Source organism: Girardinichthys multiradiatus, chromosome 8 (genome assembly GCF_021462225.1).
Source record: "Girardinichthys multiradiatus isolate DD_20200921_A chromosome 8, DD_fGirMul_XY1, whole genome shotgun sequence".
Taxonomy (NCBI): Eukaryota; Metazoa; Chordata; class Actinopteri; order Cyprinodontiformes; family Goodeidae; genus Girardinichthys; species Girardinichthys multiradiatus.
The window spans coordinates 25,958,755-25,976,189 of NC_061801.1; the positions used below are offsets into that span (position 1 = coordinate 25,958,755).

A 17,435-nucleotide genomic window follows, 5' to 3' on the forward strand; every position below is an offset into this window, starting at 1 on the left:
ACCTGTGGGAAAGGGAAAAGTACAAAATATTTCGAACATGTTACATAGCATTGGGAAAATTTTATTCCAGTAAAATCAAAAATGATTAAAACAAAAACATGATAGAATCTATTGAAGCCTAAAAGCTTGATAAGCTGGATGATGGTTTATCTTGTGTACACAGAGTAACTAGAATATGAAGATTTCATATCTTTGCAGCCTTCCTTTGCATTTCCAGCACAGATAATTCATCTACCTTTCCTCTCAGTCCAGCCAGTATAACCACCAAGCAAAATCATACAATAGGATGCAAAATCATAGAAAAATGCTATCAAGGAAAAAATATTTGCAGTTTGATGAGGGATTGTTCTCCAGAGCATGGCCTGTTCTTCCCCACCCTGTTAAAGGAACAAAAAATTAATTGCTTATTTCTGTTGCATCTTTTTCTGACTGTCATCAGTTTACCCACCTTAACATTTTAGATTGTGTTGTAGCTCTGTGACTTCCAGGCAAATTTCTGACAGTAGAACACAGTCTGCATACAGAGGACAGAACATATATTAACACCCAATAAGCTAAACAGGTTCTTTCATTTCAATTGTTTACTCACGCCACATTTAAGGGCAGTGCTGACGTCTCTGCATCTGTATGTAGTCAATGTGCATGGGTCTGCGAATTCAAAAGAAAAAACAAGCTGAATGTATATTTTATGTACATGAGCATATTTATGAGTTTTGAAAATTATTGCTCTATGCAACTGCAAGTTGTGGCCAAATGGTATTGGCTTAATGGCCTCTAAAATCTTATTTTTCTAATTGGGCTCATTCTAATTAAAGGAAAATCTTAGTGAAGATCACTAACTATAAGGGTTATAAAAGAATTTAGTTAAGTTACATTTACAGAATGTAAAGCAGATTCACGCCTTTTAATAAATTTAGTGACTGAAATATCTTTTTTACTTTGTACATTGATTTAACAAAGCCCCAAAATATACCATAAAAGTATAAAAAGAACCCCGTATTTATCTTATTTTCCCCTTTTGCATTTAATCATTTTTTGAAATTCTGAGTTTTCTTATCGGGTTAAGAGTTGATTAAAATCACTGTCCTCAAATGTGTTTCAATATTTTATCCCTTTATTTAAAAAGCAGCAAATATGATTTACTAAGTCATCTGGGGATACCTACTGGTCTTATTTTCTATTTCTTACTCATACTGTCTTCATGTTCTAGTGAAATTATGTTCACAAATCTCCCCTTACTGAGCAGTTTTTAGCTGGCTTGTTATAGATTTTTATTTGGTTTGAATATATAAATGCTTTTTTAATAATAAAACAAGTTACAATTTAAGCCTGCAGCAATGTAGATTGTCAGAGTACTGTACATTTCTAGAAAACACGGAACAACAGACTGACCTGCAACTGCTTCCTGCCCTTTACACTGGTGGATGAGGGCGCAGATGGCCTCAGGAGTGGCATAACCCAAGATTGCATCCAGCACTGTTTTGCTAAACTTGCCAATAATACCCTCGCACTGGTCGCGATAAGTCCTTGGCAAGATGAGACAAATCTCTTCCAGCAGTTTGATCACCACTTCCTGCAGATGAGCAGCAGGGAGTAAGAAAACAGACTCGGAAGGTGGTCACCACTGTACCAGTGGCCTTTAAAGTGTCTGCTGCAGTTTCTCCACCATCAAAAACAGGACTCACCTCAGTCCTTTCTTTAGGCAGCAGTTCTTCCAAAGTCTTGAAGAGGAAAATACAGAAGGAACAGTGTGTTGCAGGGTCCCCCTGATAGACAAACATAAATCCTCGTAGTAAAAGAAATACTGATAGTATATTTTCATACAAAACTTTTACAGTACTTGTTTACTGACATTGCCACTGCTCACAGCAGCCTGAATAACCTCGTTAACAAAGTAGCTGAGCATCTTGTCACGTTCTTCACCAGAGCCACACAGTCCAATCAACTTGCAGATCTCTGCTGGTTTCTGCAGAACAGAGGGAGCACAATGTGGAGGATAGCTTATCCTATTTTTGATCTATAGGTCAGGTGTTTGTTTTTGAAAGACACACGACTGACCCAGGTCTCCAACTTACCACAACACCAGTAACAAAGGTGATGGCTAATGGGAGCATCTTGTCCACCTCTTCTTTGCAGAGTTTGGCAGCTGGCCCAGGCAGATGCGCACATAGAGCATCAATCCTTCCCATGATCTTTTTCTGAAATAGAATGATTAAAATTTTTGACTCTAGAAAGAGTGCATCACTTTCCACTCTGATAAACATAACGCTAGGTGCATTCTTTAAGGCTGCTGTCAGGGTAGGGGGGGATAATTGCTTTCTATAATCATTTCCCTTAGTTTTTGTTGTTGATATAAGCAACGTTTATTCAAGCACCCACTAAGGGCAATATATTCTCCAGTTAACCTAACATGCAATTTGGTTCGACAGTAAAAATAAAGACAAAAAGCGGATGTTCAAGATGAGGAAACAAAGACCAAGACCTGAGAAATTTTGTTTGCTTTTGTTAGAAAAAATGGGAAGGAACTTTTCATGAGAGCAGATAAGAACAGTATTGTTTGTGTTTAAGTTTGTGCGTGACTGATCAGAGACGTTTTTCATCAAGGAATATGAAAAATGTGTTTTCGTTGATAACAAAACCAGTGTTTCAAATAGGTTTTTTATTCAAGCTGTTCAACCGCAAGTGTTAGCAGCCGATAGCAGAACATTGTGTATTTCAGTCCTGACTTCCTAATGTAGACTTAAACAGAACTGATAGTGTTATCAGTGGTCCAATATGAATACTCAGGTATGTGTTTACTCCACAATCTGCCATTGTCCTTACCTGTAAGTCAGCATTGGACAGCATGTCAACAAGGAGTGTGAATATTTGGGTGCAGTCCTGGCAAATGTCCCCAGTCTGGATATAAAATATTGCGTAATAAAAATAGATTTATTGAAATGTCTTGTGTTTGACATGGTTCTTAAAGCACATTTAGAAGCATTTCAGTAGCTTTTAGATTTCAATTATACAATAAAAGCAACAATAATGATGAAATGTCATAATTCCATTTATGATCATTTTTATACAAAAAGAAAGTTGATAAAGTCAAAACAGTTTTTATTTAATGTAGGAATTTGTCTCTTCTTGAAATCAAAACAATTTTGGTATTTGTTCATTTTAGTTCAGTAAGGTTTTATTTGTGAACTAATTGTAAAAACTGCTCATAAAATACAGAATAATTTCTGTTATTCTATGCCATAGTATCCTAGTTGAATTGTGCATTTTTAATTTAGGCTTTAAATGTAAAACCATGTTCATATAATTGTAAAAAATTGCAATCACTTACTTCATCAGGAAGACTTTCCAGGCCATTGATGTCATAAGTTGCAGTCAGAGCTGCAGGGAAAAAAATTTTGCATTGCAAATAATGATATTGAGTAGTATTGAGTATTGAATGATATAAGTACAATTTGTTTAAAAAGATTGACATTATTTTTAGCATCTTACCATAGCCTTGGAGACCAACTAAGAGAATCAAAGGTAATATCAGCGTGGCCATGGCTGCCTTCTGGGTTTTTTGTTCAAGCTATTTCCTTCTCACATGTCTGAGGGAACTGCGAGTGGATTTTATATCTGACGTGATCCACCTGCTTGCTGTGACTCCCACCTAACGGAAACAGATAAAAAAAAATAACTCGTTAAGTCTTTTTAGGACAGCCAAGTGGGGGTTTCACTTCCTCACACCAGGCAGCTAAAAGCTCAACATGTTTTACATGAAATAGATGTGCACCCAGTAGTAGTGTTGAATGTTTTTCAAGCAACTTTATCTCTCACCTTCTGTTTCCTCTCCTCTATCGAATCTGTACTGTATGTAAAACAAACGTGTTTACTGTCTTAGAACACAACTAGAAAGATTTATAGTCTTAATTAGTATCTTATATGGATGGAAATTAGATTGTTCATTGTTTTTCATACCGAAACAGTAATAGACTGTTCAGCCCTCTAAAAATAAACCCTACGTCAGTGTGATTTTAAAGCTGTTCTGCATTAAAGAGTATTTAGTGGAGTTACTGACTTGTGTAACTGTGATTTTCTGTGACTGTAGGTAAAATTTGCAGATTGCATAAATGCCATTTATTTAATTTTGAACTTTTATCTAACTGTTCAGTGAAAGGACTGAAGCTTAAACAAATTTTTCCAATAGAGACCAGCTAGAGACGTAGTTTGACATTTTTCTTCTATAAAGCAACTTTTGTGATTTGTTCACAAAGAGTGTTAATATGATGCCTGTCAAAAGTACTCATACCCCCTTGACCTTTTTCACATTTTGTCACATTGTAACCACAAACCATTATAATTGTATTGAGATTTTATATGATAAACCAACACAGATTGTGGCAAATAAATTGTGCAACGTTTTATATATAACTTCCTAAATAAAAACCTGAAAGGTCTCGTTTCTGCAATTACACCAGCAAGTCTTTTAAGGTATATGTCTTTACCAGCTTTCTATGTCTGGAGACAGGAATTTTTGCTCATTCTCTTTTCAATGTATTTTAAACTGATTTTCGAGTATTACCACAGATTCTTAAATTAGATTTAGGTTTAGTTCATTCTGACACATCTAATCTAAACCATCCCAGGGTAGCTCTGGTTGTAGCAGTCACAGCAGTCCCATGCCATGATGCAGGCATGGGACTGCTGTTTTATTCAGTTTGTCTATGTTATTGTGTGTCTGTCCCTATCAAATAAACCTAATAAACAAATACATCAAAATAAGTAGGTTTAGAGTTGCTGTCCTGGTGGAAGGACAGTTCTCTCATGTATTTAGCTACTCCCACCTCTCCATCATCTCTCATCGGCTTGAGCATCTTTGCAGTAGTAAAGGAATCCCCACAGCATGATGCTGCCGCCACCATGTTTTAATTTGTGAATTATTTGTTTAGGGTGATGTGCATGGTTGCTTTTGCACAATTCCACATCGGTTTCAACTGACCCAAGCCCCTTTATGGGTTCATCGTGGTGACAATGGGTTCATGATGTTACTTTTCCACCACATGTAGCATTTTGCATGAAGCCTCATCTAATCACCTTTTTTCACATGATTGCCTAGTCCTCCACATGGCTCAAGACTGACTGTAGTGTTTCTTATTGCTTTCTTTCAGCAATTCAACAATTTTGCAACTTTTTTAAAAAGGCCATATTCGTGGAGAGCACAGCTAATAGTCATTCTCTGGACAAATTCTCCCACCTGAGCTGTGGATCTCTGCAGCACCTCCAGAGTTACCTTTCCATTTTCAAACGATGAGCTGTATCCCAAGCTCCAAATCTTGTAATATTGCTTTACAGGTCCTTCTCAAAAAATTAGCTTATTGTGATAAAGTTCATTATTTTCTATAATGTCATGATGAAAATTTAACATTCATATATTTTAGATTCATTGCACACTAACTGAAATATTTCAGGTCTTTTATTGTCTTAATACGGATGATTTTGGCATACAGCTCATGAAAAGCCAAAATTCCTATCTCACAAAATTAGCATATCATTAAAAGGGTCTCTAAACGAGCTATGAACCTAATCATCTGAATCAACAAGTTAACTCTAAACACCTGCAAAAGATTCCTGAGGCCTTTAAAACTCCCAGCCTGGTTCATCACTCAAAACCCCAATCATGGGTAAGACTGCCGACCTGACTGCTGTCCAGAAGGCCACTATTGACACCCTCAAGCAAGAGGGTAAGACACAGAAAGAAATTTCTGTACGAATAGGCTGTTCCCAGAGTGCTGTCTCAAGGCACCTAAGTGGGAAGTCTGTGGGAAGGAAGAAGTGTGGCAGAAAACGCTGCACAACGAGAAGAGGTGACCGGACCCTGAGGAAGATTGTGGAGAAGGGCCGATTCCAGACCTTGGGGGACCTGCGGAAGCAGTGGACTGAGTCTGGAGTAGAAACATCCAGAGCCACCGTGCACAGGCGTGTGCAGGAAATGGGCTACAGGTGCTGCATTCCCCAGGTCAAGCCACTTTTGAACCAGAAACAGCGGCAGAAGCGCCTGACCTGGGCTACAGAGAAGCAGCACTGGACTGTTGCTCAGTGGTCCAAAGTACTTTTTTCGGATGAAAGCAAATTCTGCATGTCATTCGAAAATCAAGGTGCCAGAGTCTGGAGGAAGACTGGGTAGAAGGAAAAGCCAAAATGCCAGAAGTCCAGTGTCAAGTACCCACAGTCAGTGATGGTCTGGGGTGCCGTGTCAGCTGCTGGTGTTGGTCCACTGTGTTTTATCAAGGGCAGGGTCAATGCAGCTAGCTATCAGGAGATTTTGGAGCACTTCATGCTTCCATCTGCTGAAAAGCTTTATGGAGATGAAGATTTCGTTTTTCAGCACGACCTGGCACCTGCTCACAGTGCCAAAACCACTGGTAAATGGTTTACTGACCATGGTATCACTGTGCTCAATTGGCCTGCCAACTCTCCTGACGTGAACCCCATAGAGAATCTGTGGGATATTGTGAAGAGAACGTTGAGAGACTCAAGACCCAACACTCTGGATGAGCTAAAGGCCGCTATCGAAGCATCCTGGGCCTCCATAAGACCTCAGCAGTGCCACAGGCTGATTACCTCCATGCCACGCCGCAATGAAGCAGTCATTTCTGCCAAAGGATTCCCGACCAAGTATTGAGTGCATAACTGTACATGATTATTTGAAGGTTGACGTTTTTTGTATTAAAAACACTTTTCTTTTATTGGTCGGATGAAATATGCTAATTTTGTGAGATAGGAATTTTGGGTTTTCATGAGCTGTATGCCAAAATCATCCGTATTAAGACAATAAAAGACCTGAAATATTTCAGTTAGTGTGCAATGAATCGAAAATATATGAATGTTAAATTTTCATCATGACATTATGGAAAATAATGAACTTCATCACAATATGCTAATATTTTGAGAAGGACCTGTATAAGCTACTCCTGCTTTCAGCTTGTCAACAACTTTCTCCCTGATCCGTCTGCTGTGTTTCTTGGTCTTCATGAAGCTGTTTGTTCTCTAATGTTCTCTAACAAACCTCTGAGGCATTCAGGCTACATTATGCTTGTGTGAGTATTTTTAGACAGTAAATTATATATGTGACTTAGGTGGGTTTTGATAGCAGCTGGTTTTGGTTTGGTGCTTTACAATAATGCGCTTCTTGGTGTTGGTCTGTCTAATTAAATCCCAATAAAATACATTGGTGTGTGTTGTAAAGTTTGAAAATGTAGAAACGTAGAAGATAACCGCATACTCCTAACCTGCTCAGTTGTTTTTTTTTTTCCTTTCTTGCTTCTGTTGTTTTTTTGTGTTCATATTTTATTGCTGTGCATTATACTATTTTACAAATAGTGTTCCTGCATTAAATGTTTTGATACTTTAACTGCCAAATTACAGTTCAAATATATTACCAGCTACTCAGTTTACAGCCCAGTTCTCTCTTTTCTTTTTTTTTTGTTTGTTTTTGGCTAGACGCTTTCTGCATTTACTGCTGCATTTTCTCTGTACACCAAACCACGTTTCTCTTATTGCAGATTTATTTCATCTTTTCCAACTGTGATGATTCCAGCGCTGCCTGCAGGACTCTTCTGTAGTTGCAGCACATGTTTTACGCAGCACCCATTAATGAACAACCCAGTTACTCTATTGTATTTCTGTTTTTGTATTCTACAAACAAATGTGGTGGTATCAGTCTTAAAGCTGAAGACTGAGAAACACCGAGTCATGCAAAATTTGTATTTCAAGCAAATCCTTAACAAATTTTAGACCTGTACATAAAAATGCAACAAATCAAAGCGATTTAAAGGAAGATTGCAAAGAAGAGTGGGACAAAATTCCTTCACACCAATACGGGAGACTGATAACTGTACAGAAGATAATTTCTTTAAGATGTTGCTGCCAAAAGGTCCTCTGCATGCAGTTAAATCAATGAGGAGGGTTTAGATTTTCTTATGCACCTGCATTTTTTTCCTCAAATGACTGTTGTTGGATAAATTAAAATTCACAATTTTCTATAATCGTTAGACAATTTGAAGCAGTTTAGTTCCTTTTTACTACTTGCACATAAATTATTTTTCACTTGAGTGTCAACCCCTTGGTTTTGTCCCTTGGTCATACAGATTCACATATTTCTTGTTCTAACTTGGAGCAACATGTGTTACTAAGCTCCACATCCTGTCCAACTGTGTCATTTTACTTGTTGTACAGTTTTCAACAAGGCTGTAAATTGGCTAACGTTAATACATTCTTAAATAAGTTACTTTTTAAATTAAATTATGCCAGAACCTAATTAGACAACCCTGATATAAAACACATCAGCTTGTCATTAAACTATCTCTCTATTTAAAGGACAAATGCTGATTTTTGTCCTGAATTATTACTCGCAAACTGTTACTGATTAGATATTACTGTATGATTTGTGAATTTTCATTGTGTGTCTAAACTGAGAAGAATTTAGGACAAAATGAGAAAATATACATAAAACACAACGGAAGGAGTCCAGTTATCTTCTCCTTAAGCACTTAAGAAATACAATATAATATAATATAATATAAAAGTATGTGATGCAACGTGAAAGTATAGGATGTAATGAGCTGTTTGTTACTCACGATGCACCTGTACGTTTTTAAACATGTAAACAAAAATGTGTAAACTGCTGTTAAGAGCCAATCACAGACACTGCAAGCTGTCACTAGACCAGCAGGGGGCCCTAAAGACCCCTTGACTTCTTACACACAATATATAGACCCATTTAGTAAATTATAACATTATTTAGAAGGACATTTATTTCAGTAACTCAATTAACCAAATGAAACACATTATATAAATTAAATACACATTTTTTTCAAGCTTTTATTTTTGTTAATTATGATGATTTTCTGCTTACAGCTAAAGGAAACACAACATTTAACATAAAAAAAACACTTTTAATACAAAAATGTGGGCTTAATGAAAGTATATTTCATACCTGTCCAAGGTTATTTTAAAAAAATGAGCCTCATTGGAACACATAATTAATCAAATATGACTGTAGCTCTGAAAACATTATCAAGGATGAGTCTACTTTTAAATTAGCTTAGATAGTCTCTGATAGTAATACTAGCCATAGAAAACTCTTGAGCCTTAAATATTTGGAATACTTTAGCTGATAATGACTCTACATGGTATTTGTTAGGTATGGAAATAGTCCTTCCATTTGTAAGGTTAAAATGCAAAACAGCTGAAACTAGGACAACCCAACAACCACATATGTTAACAGCCTTCACCTAAAATATTTTATCCCAAGGTCTATTTATTTAAATAATAATATCAAGAGACTCATTTCAAGGCCAAACAAGCCACATTCTGTCAGGAAATAACCTTTGGCTTCCTAGTTAACTATAAAACTAGTTGTGGTTAATGAACAACACAAAAATGATCCAACATGGATGACACAAATTCTACTGACAGCCTCATACAGGTCCTTCTCAAAATATTAGCATATTGTGATAAAGTTCATTATTTTCCATAATGTCATGATTAAAATGTAACATTCATATATTTTATATTCATTGCACACTAACTGAAATATTTCAGGTCTTTTATTGTCTTAATACAGATGATTTTGGCATACTGCTCATGAAAACCCAAAATTCCTATCTCACAAATTAGCATATCATTAAAAGGGTCTCTAAACGAGCTATGAACCTAATCATCTGAATCAACGAGTTAACTCTAAACACCTGCAAAAGATTCCTGAGGCCTTTAAAACTCCCAGCCTGGTTCATCACTCAAAGCCCAATCGTGGATAAGACTGCCGACCTGACTGCTGTCCAGAAGGCCACTATTGACACCCTCAAGCAAGAGGGTAAGACACAGAAAGACATTTCTGAACGAATAGGCTGTTCCCAGAGTGCTGTATCAAGGCACCTCAGTGGGAAGGAAAAAGTGTGGCAGAAAACGCTACACAATGAGAAGAGGTGACCGGACCCTGAGGAAGATTGTGGAGAAGGGCCGATTCCAGACCTTGGGGGACCTGCGGAAGCAGTGGACTGAGTCTGGAGTAGAAACATCCAGAGCCACCGTGCACAGGCGTGTGCAGGAAATGGGCTACAGGTGCCGCATTCCCCAGGTCAAGCCACTTTTGAACCAGAAACAGCGACAGAAGCGCCTGACCTGGGCTACAGAGAAGCAGCACTGGACTGTTGCTCAGTGGTCCAAAGTACTTTTTTCGGATGAAAGCAAATTCTGCATGTCATTCAGAAATCAAGGTGCCAGAGTCTGGAGGAAGACTGGGGAGAAGGAAATGCCAAAATGCCAGAAGTCCAGTGTCAAGTACCCACAGTCAGTGATGGGCTGGGGTGCCGTGTCAGCTGCTGGTGTTGGTCCACTGTGTTTTATCAAGGGCAGGGTCAATGCAGCTAGCTATCAGGAGATTTTGGAGCACTTCATGCTTCCATCTGCTGAAAAGCTTTATGGAGATGAAGATTTCATTTTTCAGCACGACCTGGCACCTGCTCACAGTGCCAAAACCACTGGTAAATGGTTTACTGACCATGGTATCACTGTGCTCAATTGGCCTGCCAACTCTCCTGACCTGAACCCCATAGAGAATCTGTGGGATATTGTGAAGAGAACGTTGAGAGACTCAAGACCCAACACTCTGGATGAGCTAAAGGCCGCTATCGAAGCATCCTGGGCCTCCATAAGACCTCAGCAGTGCCACAGGCTGATTGCCTCCATGCCACGCCGCATTGAAGCAGTAATTTCTGCCAAAGGATTCCCGACCAAGTATTGAGTGCATAACTGTACATGATTATTTGAAGGTTGATGTTTTTTGTATTAAAAACACTTTTCTTTTATTGGTCGGATGAAATATGCTAATTTTGTGAGATAGGAATTTTGGGTTTTCATGAGCTGTATGCCAAAATCATCCATATTAAGACAATAAAAGACCTGAAATATTTCAGTTAGTGTGCAATGAATCTAAAATATATGAATGTTAAATTTTCATCATGACATTATGGAAAATAATGAACTTTATCACAATATGCTAATATTTTGAGAAGGACCTGTACAATCCTGGCTCTGCTGTTGTTTAAAACTCACAAGAAAACTCTAAAACAAATCTATGAATCTTAAGTATTTAAAACCTGATGCATGCCTCCTTTTCTTCATAGCATTATCAAGCCCTACACTTACTAACAAAGTGTCAGTGCTAACACAAATCAGAGAAATAAAGAGCCAGTTCCTCACAATTTAAATGAGATGCTGCTTTCAAAAGTCATTGCACACTGCAAAACACACAGTGCCCTGCAAAAATATTCACACCTTTTCAGATTTTGTGAGGTTAGAAACAATGGCATTTAATAGTAATTTAATGTGATAAAATTGTTGGGTCCAGCCATGGATTACAACATTTAAAGGCCAGTTTGATCTTTTCTGGAATTTTCCAAATAAATCACAGTAACTTACTCCTAACTCAGCCAGGAACAGGAGGAGTAACAGTAGACTTCCTGTGACGTCACTGTTTGAATAAAAACCCCGCGTTCCAACAAACGAACCTCTTTCCATCCGGACAGGAAAGGCACTAATGTCTCTTTGCTGCCAAACAGACATAACTCTTCAAACTGGATCCAAGAGTGTCACACGATCACACGATCATATGGACTAAGTTAAGTACGAATGAATTGCTTTTGTGTAAACAGTATTCATTTGTGATGTTGGACCTCTTGTTTGCTGAATATTGGACCATTTGCACGTTGCTGGACGCCACTATGTCTTTCCAACGTCATCGGCCATTTTGTACCGCAGGATAGTCTGTCCTACAAAACCCAGCGGCCACCGCGGCTGATATGACGGGGCCGTCCCAGGTCTGACGTCACAGGAGGTAATATAGGAAGGCGAACGTTTGAAAGAAGCGCTTTCACGTTGGATACCGGACCAACATCTGAAGCATCTTTCTCTGGAGAAGAAGAGGTCCCACGTGGATTCTTCATTTATTCTCCTTCATTGGCCAACGAAAAATTCATGAAAGAGGTTTCTGGAATAAGAAGGCCAGAAATTTCACTTTGCCGATCGAAGACGTGAGCTTAACACGTAACCAAAAACCATGGAGTTTCAAGGAGACGCAACTTTCCCTCCTTGTTTTGTTCTAGTCGACTGCTGACGGTCAGATCATATTTTTTCCTTTTCGTCAAGGAGGCCAAAAGACGGAGATTGACCACTTTCTTGGAGTTTAACTGCGGACGCGCAGAAACTCTTCACCTCCCTTTTCTCTCTCACTCGCTGCCCCAGAAGGGAGACTTCAACAAGTAAAATCCACCTTTTATTTTTATTTCTTTATTAGGAATAGCATGGGCAGGGTAGAGGAGATTTAGTGCGATGTACAATCGCCACTTATAGTCTATTGTGTTCTGAATTGTATGTGCATGTATTGTTCTTTTGAAACGTGATTACTGTTGTTTTCTGAGGCCGCCGAGTCTCGCAAGATTGTGCTTTTACTGTGCGAACACCTGCGCGCAGGTGGGCTGTGAAACTGGACTGCTATAATAATCTTATGGTGAAAATCAACCATTTTCTTTGTCTTCAACTTTACTGCCTACTGGCTTGCCGCCAAAAGTTTTATTACCCTTTGTCCTCGGGGTTTACAACCTTGCTGGGGGAAAGTTTTATGACTGCCTGCATCTCACTGAGCTACACTTTCTGGCGGGTTGTGCTCCCAAAACTTCGTTCAACACCATATTCCCTTTGTCATATTATCACTTTTGCCATAACTGCTGGTTTGATCCCATACACACCCACAGCTGTTTTTGTTTTATTTCGTTTAGTTAGATATTTTACCCTTTTGTGTAGAACTTTGCATGTTTGATTTGGTGAAGATTATTGAATCGGAATAGCGGGGTGGATCAGGCGGTTGATTCAACAAAGATTCACGTAGATAAAGAGAAGGCGTTTTGCGTTTATTTTGTGCAAGAGTGATTGGTCAGTCAAAATAAGGTTAAAAAGTTCCACACGTTTTGGCAGAAACGGTTGATTAAACAGTGACATCTCTGGTAATAGTTATCAATTATTACTGAGTATTTAACACCAGAAGACATCTCTGGTCTCGATTCATAAATGAGGATTTTTGGTTAAGAAATTAATTTTCTCAAATTAGGATTTTTAATTATAATTATTGATAAATATTAATTAATCAATAATCATAATCCCAACAGGGAATGGGGATAATTATGGTACAAGCATGGCTTGACTTTTATTTCTGAGGCCTACAGAAGCAAACTGTGTTACAGAGAGTTCCTGGCAGAGATCCTGTCTCTACAACGCCGAGTGGAGCAGTTTTCCGTAACGTGCAGTTCAGCCGGGCCAGCAGAACGAGCCGCCCTACCCCACAGCTACGGAGGTTAGCTGCAAGCTATCCTTTAGGGAGCAGTCACAACGCCCAGGACAATTTCTCCTCAGCGGTTCACGTAAGAGGTGGTGTTTGAGCAGAGAAGATTAGAAGATTATACCAATTATTGCCTAAGTTAGTTCCAAGACTAACTTAACTTCATTTCCAGATTCTTCAAGATAATCCTTGGTTCTCAAACATAAATAATATTGCATGGTAATGTTGCTTCACTCTTTCGGTCATGTTTTCAACCATCTTTGATCAACTTGTTTATATTGTACATAGCCCATTAGTCTTCCCTATTCTGTCATTTTGCTTGGTAGTTTAGTTGGATTGTTCTAGTGTAGCAAAGAGTTTGATTGAAATATGTTTGACTTTGAGTTGACTTATTTTTGTTAATAAATTCTTGTATTTTAAGAAATTGTGTGAATTCATTCTGTGTGTGTGCAGAGTTTATGCTGTTCAATAATGCCAGAGCTTGGCTCATCCCTTTCAATTTTGTCCTAATACCATCGCCTTACTGGGCAACCCTTAACAGACTGAATTATTATTTAATAAATATTAAAGTATTAATATTAAGTATAAAATAATATATTCATAATCACAACAAAATGCAAATTAATTACTTGATAAATTACTATGATAAAAATTAAAGACTTCTACAAGCTTTGCAAGTGGGGAAACCCTCAAAATTGGCAGTATATCAAATACTTGTTCTCCCCACTGTAACCCCTCATAAAATAAGTCACTTTTGTAACTAACCCCTTTCAGTCAATAGTCCCCCTGTGTGTACTGTAATCTCAGTATAAACACAGCTGTCCTGCAAAGGCCTCGGAAGTTAGAGAACATTAGTGAACAAACTGCTCCATGAAGATCAAGGAACAAACCAGGCATGAGCATCTGACAGAGCACTGCTCAGTCATCTCAAAATGGAAGGAGTATGACACAACTGCAAATCAACCAAACTGCCTAAGCTGGCAGTTACAGTTAACTCGAGAGGAGCTGCAGAGATCCACAGCTCAGGCCTCTATGAATCTGGCTTTAATGGAGGAAATGGCAGTAAGAAAGGCAGAGGTACTACTTTTGGCTTACCGCAGTGAACATGTGGAAGCGCCTGCTCTTGTCAGATGAAACCATAAGTGAACTTTTTGGTCAACACACAAAACTTTGTGTGGCATAAAGCAGTGTACATCACCATGATGACACAGTAGCAGCATCATGCTGTGGGGAAGCTTTTCCCAGGGACATGAAAACAAACCAGCGTTAATGGGAACATAGATGATGCTAAATACAGGGAAAATTGAAGAAACCCTGATAGAGGCATTAAAAAGTTTGAGACTGGGGAGGAGGTTTCCAGCTCTAAACATGTAGCCAGGACTGGAGAATAGTTTAAATCGTAGCATGTTTGTATGTTAAAATGGTGTAGTCAAAGTCTAGATCCAAATGACATTGAGAATCTGTTTCAAAACTTATCAATGGTTGTTCACAGATGCTCTCCATTCAGTCTGACTGATCTTGTGCAAGGCTGGTAGAGACAAACCCCCAAGGAGTTGCAGCTGTAATTTCAGAAAAACATGATTCTTCAAAGCTCAGGTGTCCAGAATACAAATGCATGCTGCACTTTTCAGACGTTTATTTGTAAAATATTTGCAAAACACATCTAGCATTTTTCTTTTGTGGGTGTAACGTGACAAAATGTGAAGAAGCTCAAGAGATATGAATGCTCTTGCAATGCACCGTAAATCTAGCCTAGTTTGGTTTGGATATCTCTTCTCTTATCTTTGTGACCTGTATTTTATGACGGACCAAGATGGGAATTCCAATAAAATAAGGTCGCAGCATCATTAAGGTCAGGAGGTCATTTAAAATGTACGTGTATAGTGCTGTAAAAGAATAAAGAAGTAAAAAAAAAATGTCATTCTTGTATCTGTAATTAAGTATTGTTTAAATGATCACTTCACAGAATAAAAATAATGATTATTTTGAGCACAGAGAAAACAAAAAACTCAAAGACAGAGAAGGAAGCACAAATCCATTTTTTGATGTTGACTGGTGGTAACAGAACCTTTTTTGTTCTGAGTGCTGCTGGTGTCAAAATAGAGACAGTAGAATGGATTACATGGCATATTGCAACTCGTCTTTTCTCCTTTGTGTTTGTTCTTTTGTAATTTCTCAGTTTCTTTGAATTGGCCTCGCCCATTGTAAGATTCAATATACTGTATGTAGAGTACTGTACCAAAGCTTGATACCAGCGTACATTTCTTTATATTTCACTTCAAGGAGCCAGACTGTCTTGGAATCTCTTGGCTGGTCTTAATTAATAATGTTTTAGGCTTTCTTTCAGGCCTTGTAAGATTATTCTTTGGAGATCTGCTACTTTTTTTTTAGTTCAGCTTTAGACCTGAACATGACATCATATTGGACAGTGTCCACTTGGTGGTGAGAAAAATGTCACAGATCCAGCTGTTTCAAACGTTTTCATTAGTCTCATTATTTCTTTGTCTATAAATATAGATGAGCAGAGTAGCTATTTTTTGTAGCGATTTCCTGGAACAGACATCTGTCTGACTTGCATGACATGTTTTGTTGTCATTAAAGTAAGTCATACATTACTAATTCAAAGTTCCTAAATCAAAACTTACTGATTAGCCTAATAAAGTAAATATAAATTAAAAAGACTTGCTTTAGTTGGAAAGTGTGCCACTAATTGTGGCACCAATGATTTTGTTAAAAATATTTATATTCTCCACTGAATAAATGTGCTGAAATGAAATTTTGTATTTAAAAAAAATCTTAGTATGAAAATTATTTCGAGGCTTTTTCAACATCTTCATCAGGGTGGCAACAAACATGTAAGGGCTTAGAAAACAATTGAACTCTTTGGTTTGCACACTCTAGCAGAATTTCAAAGGTTTTGGGGGGTGATTTTTTTAACTGAAGGATTCTCTAGAAAAAAAGTTTTTTTTTACCTTTTTCAAGATGCAAAATCAGGAGTGATGATACAAAAATGCAACTTTATGACAACAACCATCATTGCTTCATTTGAAGAGGAAATAGCAAGGCCTGAGAGTAAATGTACACCATTCTTACTCTAAAACATGGAGGATGATATTTTGGGGATGTGAGAGCTATAAGGGAGCAGGAAAGGGAGTCAAAATGTATGACAAGATCTATTCAGCAAGTTATTCGAAAATACTGGAGGAAAATTTGCACTCATGAGCCTGCAAGCTTTGCATGGGAATGACCTGGACATTCCAGTAGGACAATAATCCAGAACACAAGGTCAAGTTGACCTGTCATTGGTTAAAGTACTAAAAAGAGAAGGTTCAGATATATTCATGTCAGTCTCCAGAACTGAATATAAACTTTAGGGGGATTTTAAAAATGCAGGATAGGTAACTCCATCTAAAGATTTAAAAGAACTGGAAGCGTTTTCTCAAGAGCAATGGGCCATTTTACTAACTGAGAAAATAAAGTGCCTCATCCGTGAGTATAAAAAAAGACTTCAAGCTGTTGTCAATGTGAAAGGGTACCCCACCTTTAACATATTACACAGCACACAATATTAGGAAATAGGTCATAAACTTTTGATAAGTTTTAGTTTTATCATTCATATTCTCTGAATACATGACCAAAAAATCTGAAATTCTGCCTGGGCATGTAAGCCTTTTATTTTGAGGGGGGGAGATTTACATAATTCTTCTAAATATCTGATGCTTTCTCATGTGTTGAAAAATTATAATTTTTTCCTAGATTGACTTCTTAGTTTTGCACAATTCAATTAAATTCTGTTTATTTATATAGCGCCAGTTCACAACACGTCACCTCAAGGCACTTTACAAAGTCAATACAATCAAATCATTCATATTAAAATCAATCAGTTTCCAAGTCAAGTACATTCCAATTAATCCTAGTTATCAAACAGGTCAGTCATATTCAGTTTATTATTAAAATTCTGAAGCCGACGAATACAAGTATTCAAATTGGTTAAAAAGTTTTCTATCTAAGGAAACCCAGCAGATTGCATCAAGTCAGTGACTTGCAGCATTCATTCCTCCTG

At 37.8% G+C, this 17,435-nt stretch overlaps 1 protein-coding gene across 1 annotated transcript; it reads right to left on the reverse strand.

The window, feature by feature from the left end:
* Positions 1-45: 45 nt before the first annotated feature.
* LOC124872678 (prosaposin) lies at positions 46-3,648 on the reverse strand. Its single transcript, XM_047372935.1, has 10 exons — positions 3,490-3,648; positions 3,329-3,378; positions 2,824-2,898; positions 2,076-2,198; positions 1,853-1,966; positions 1,686-1,766; positions 1,393-1,573; positions 590-648; positions 449-514; positions 46-377 (listed from the first exon to the last, which is right to left on the reverse strand). Exons 1-9 carry the CDS (start codon positions 3,539-3,541, stop codon positions 458-460), a joined length of 792 nt encoding a protein of 263 aa, XP_047228891.1. The 5' UTR covers positions 3,542-3,648; the 3' UTR covers positions 46-377; positions 449-457.
* Between the last annotated feature and the right edge of the window lie 13,787 nt (positions 3,649-17,435).

Excerpts from the sequence above, each read along its gene's own strand:
- LOC124872678 (XM_047372935.1), bottom strand. The coding sequence starts at position 3,541 with ATGGCCACGCTGATATTACCTTTGATTCTCTTAGTTGGTCTCCAAGGC. Across the intron at positions 2,899-3,328 it reads TGGAAAGTCTTCCTGATGAA|ACTGGGGACATTTGCCAGGA; the intron begins GTAAGTGATTGC and ends TTTTATATCCAG. Across the intron at positions 1,767-1,852 it reads CTGCTGTGAGCAGTGGCAAT|GGGGACCCTGCAACACACTG; the intron begins GTCAGTAAACAA and ends TTTGTCTATCAG.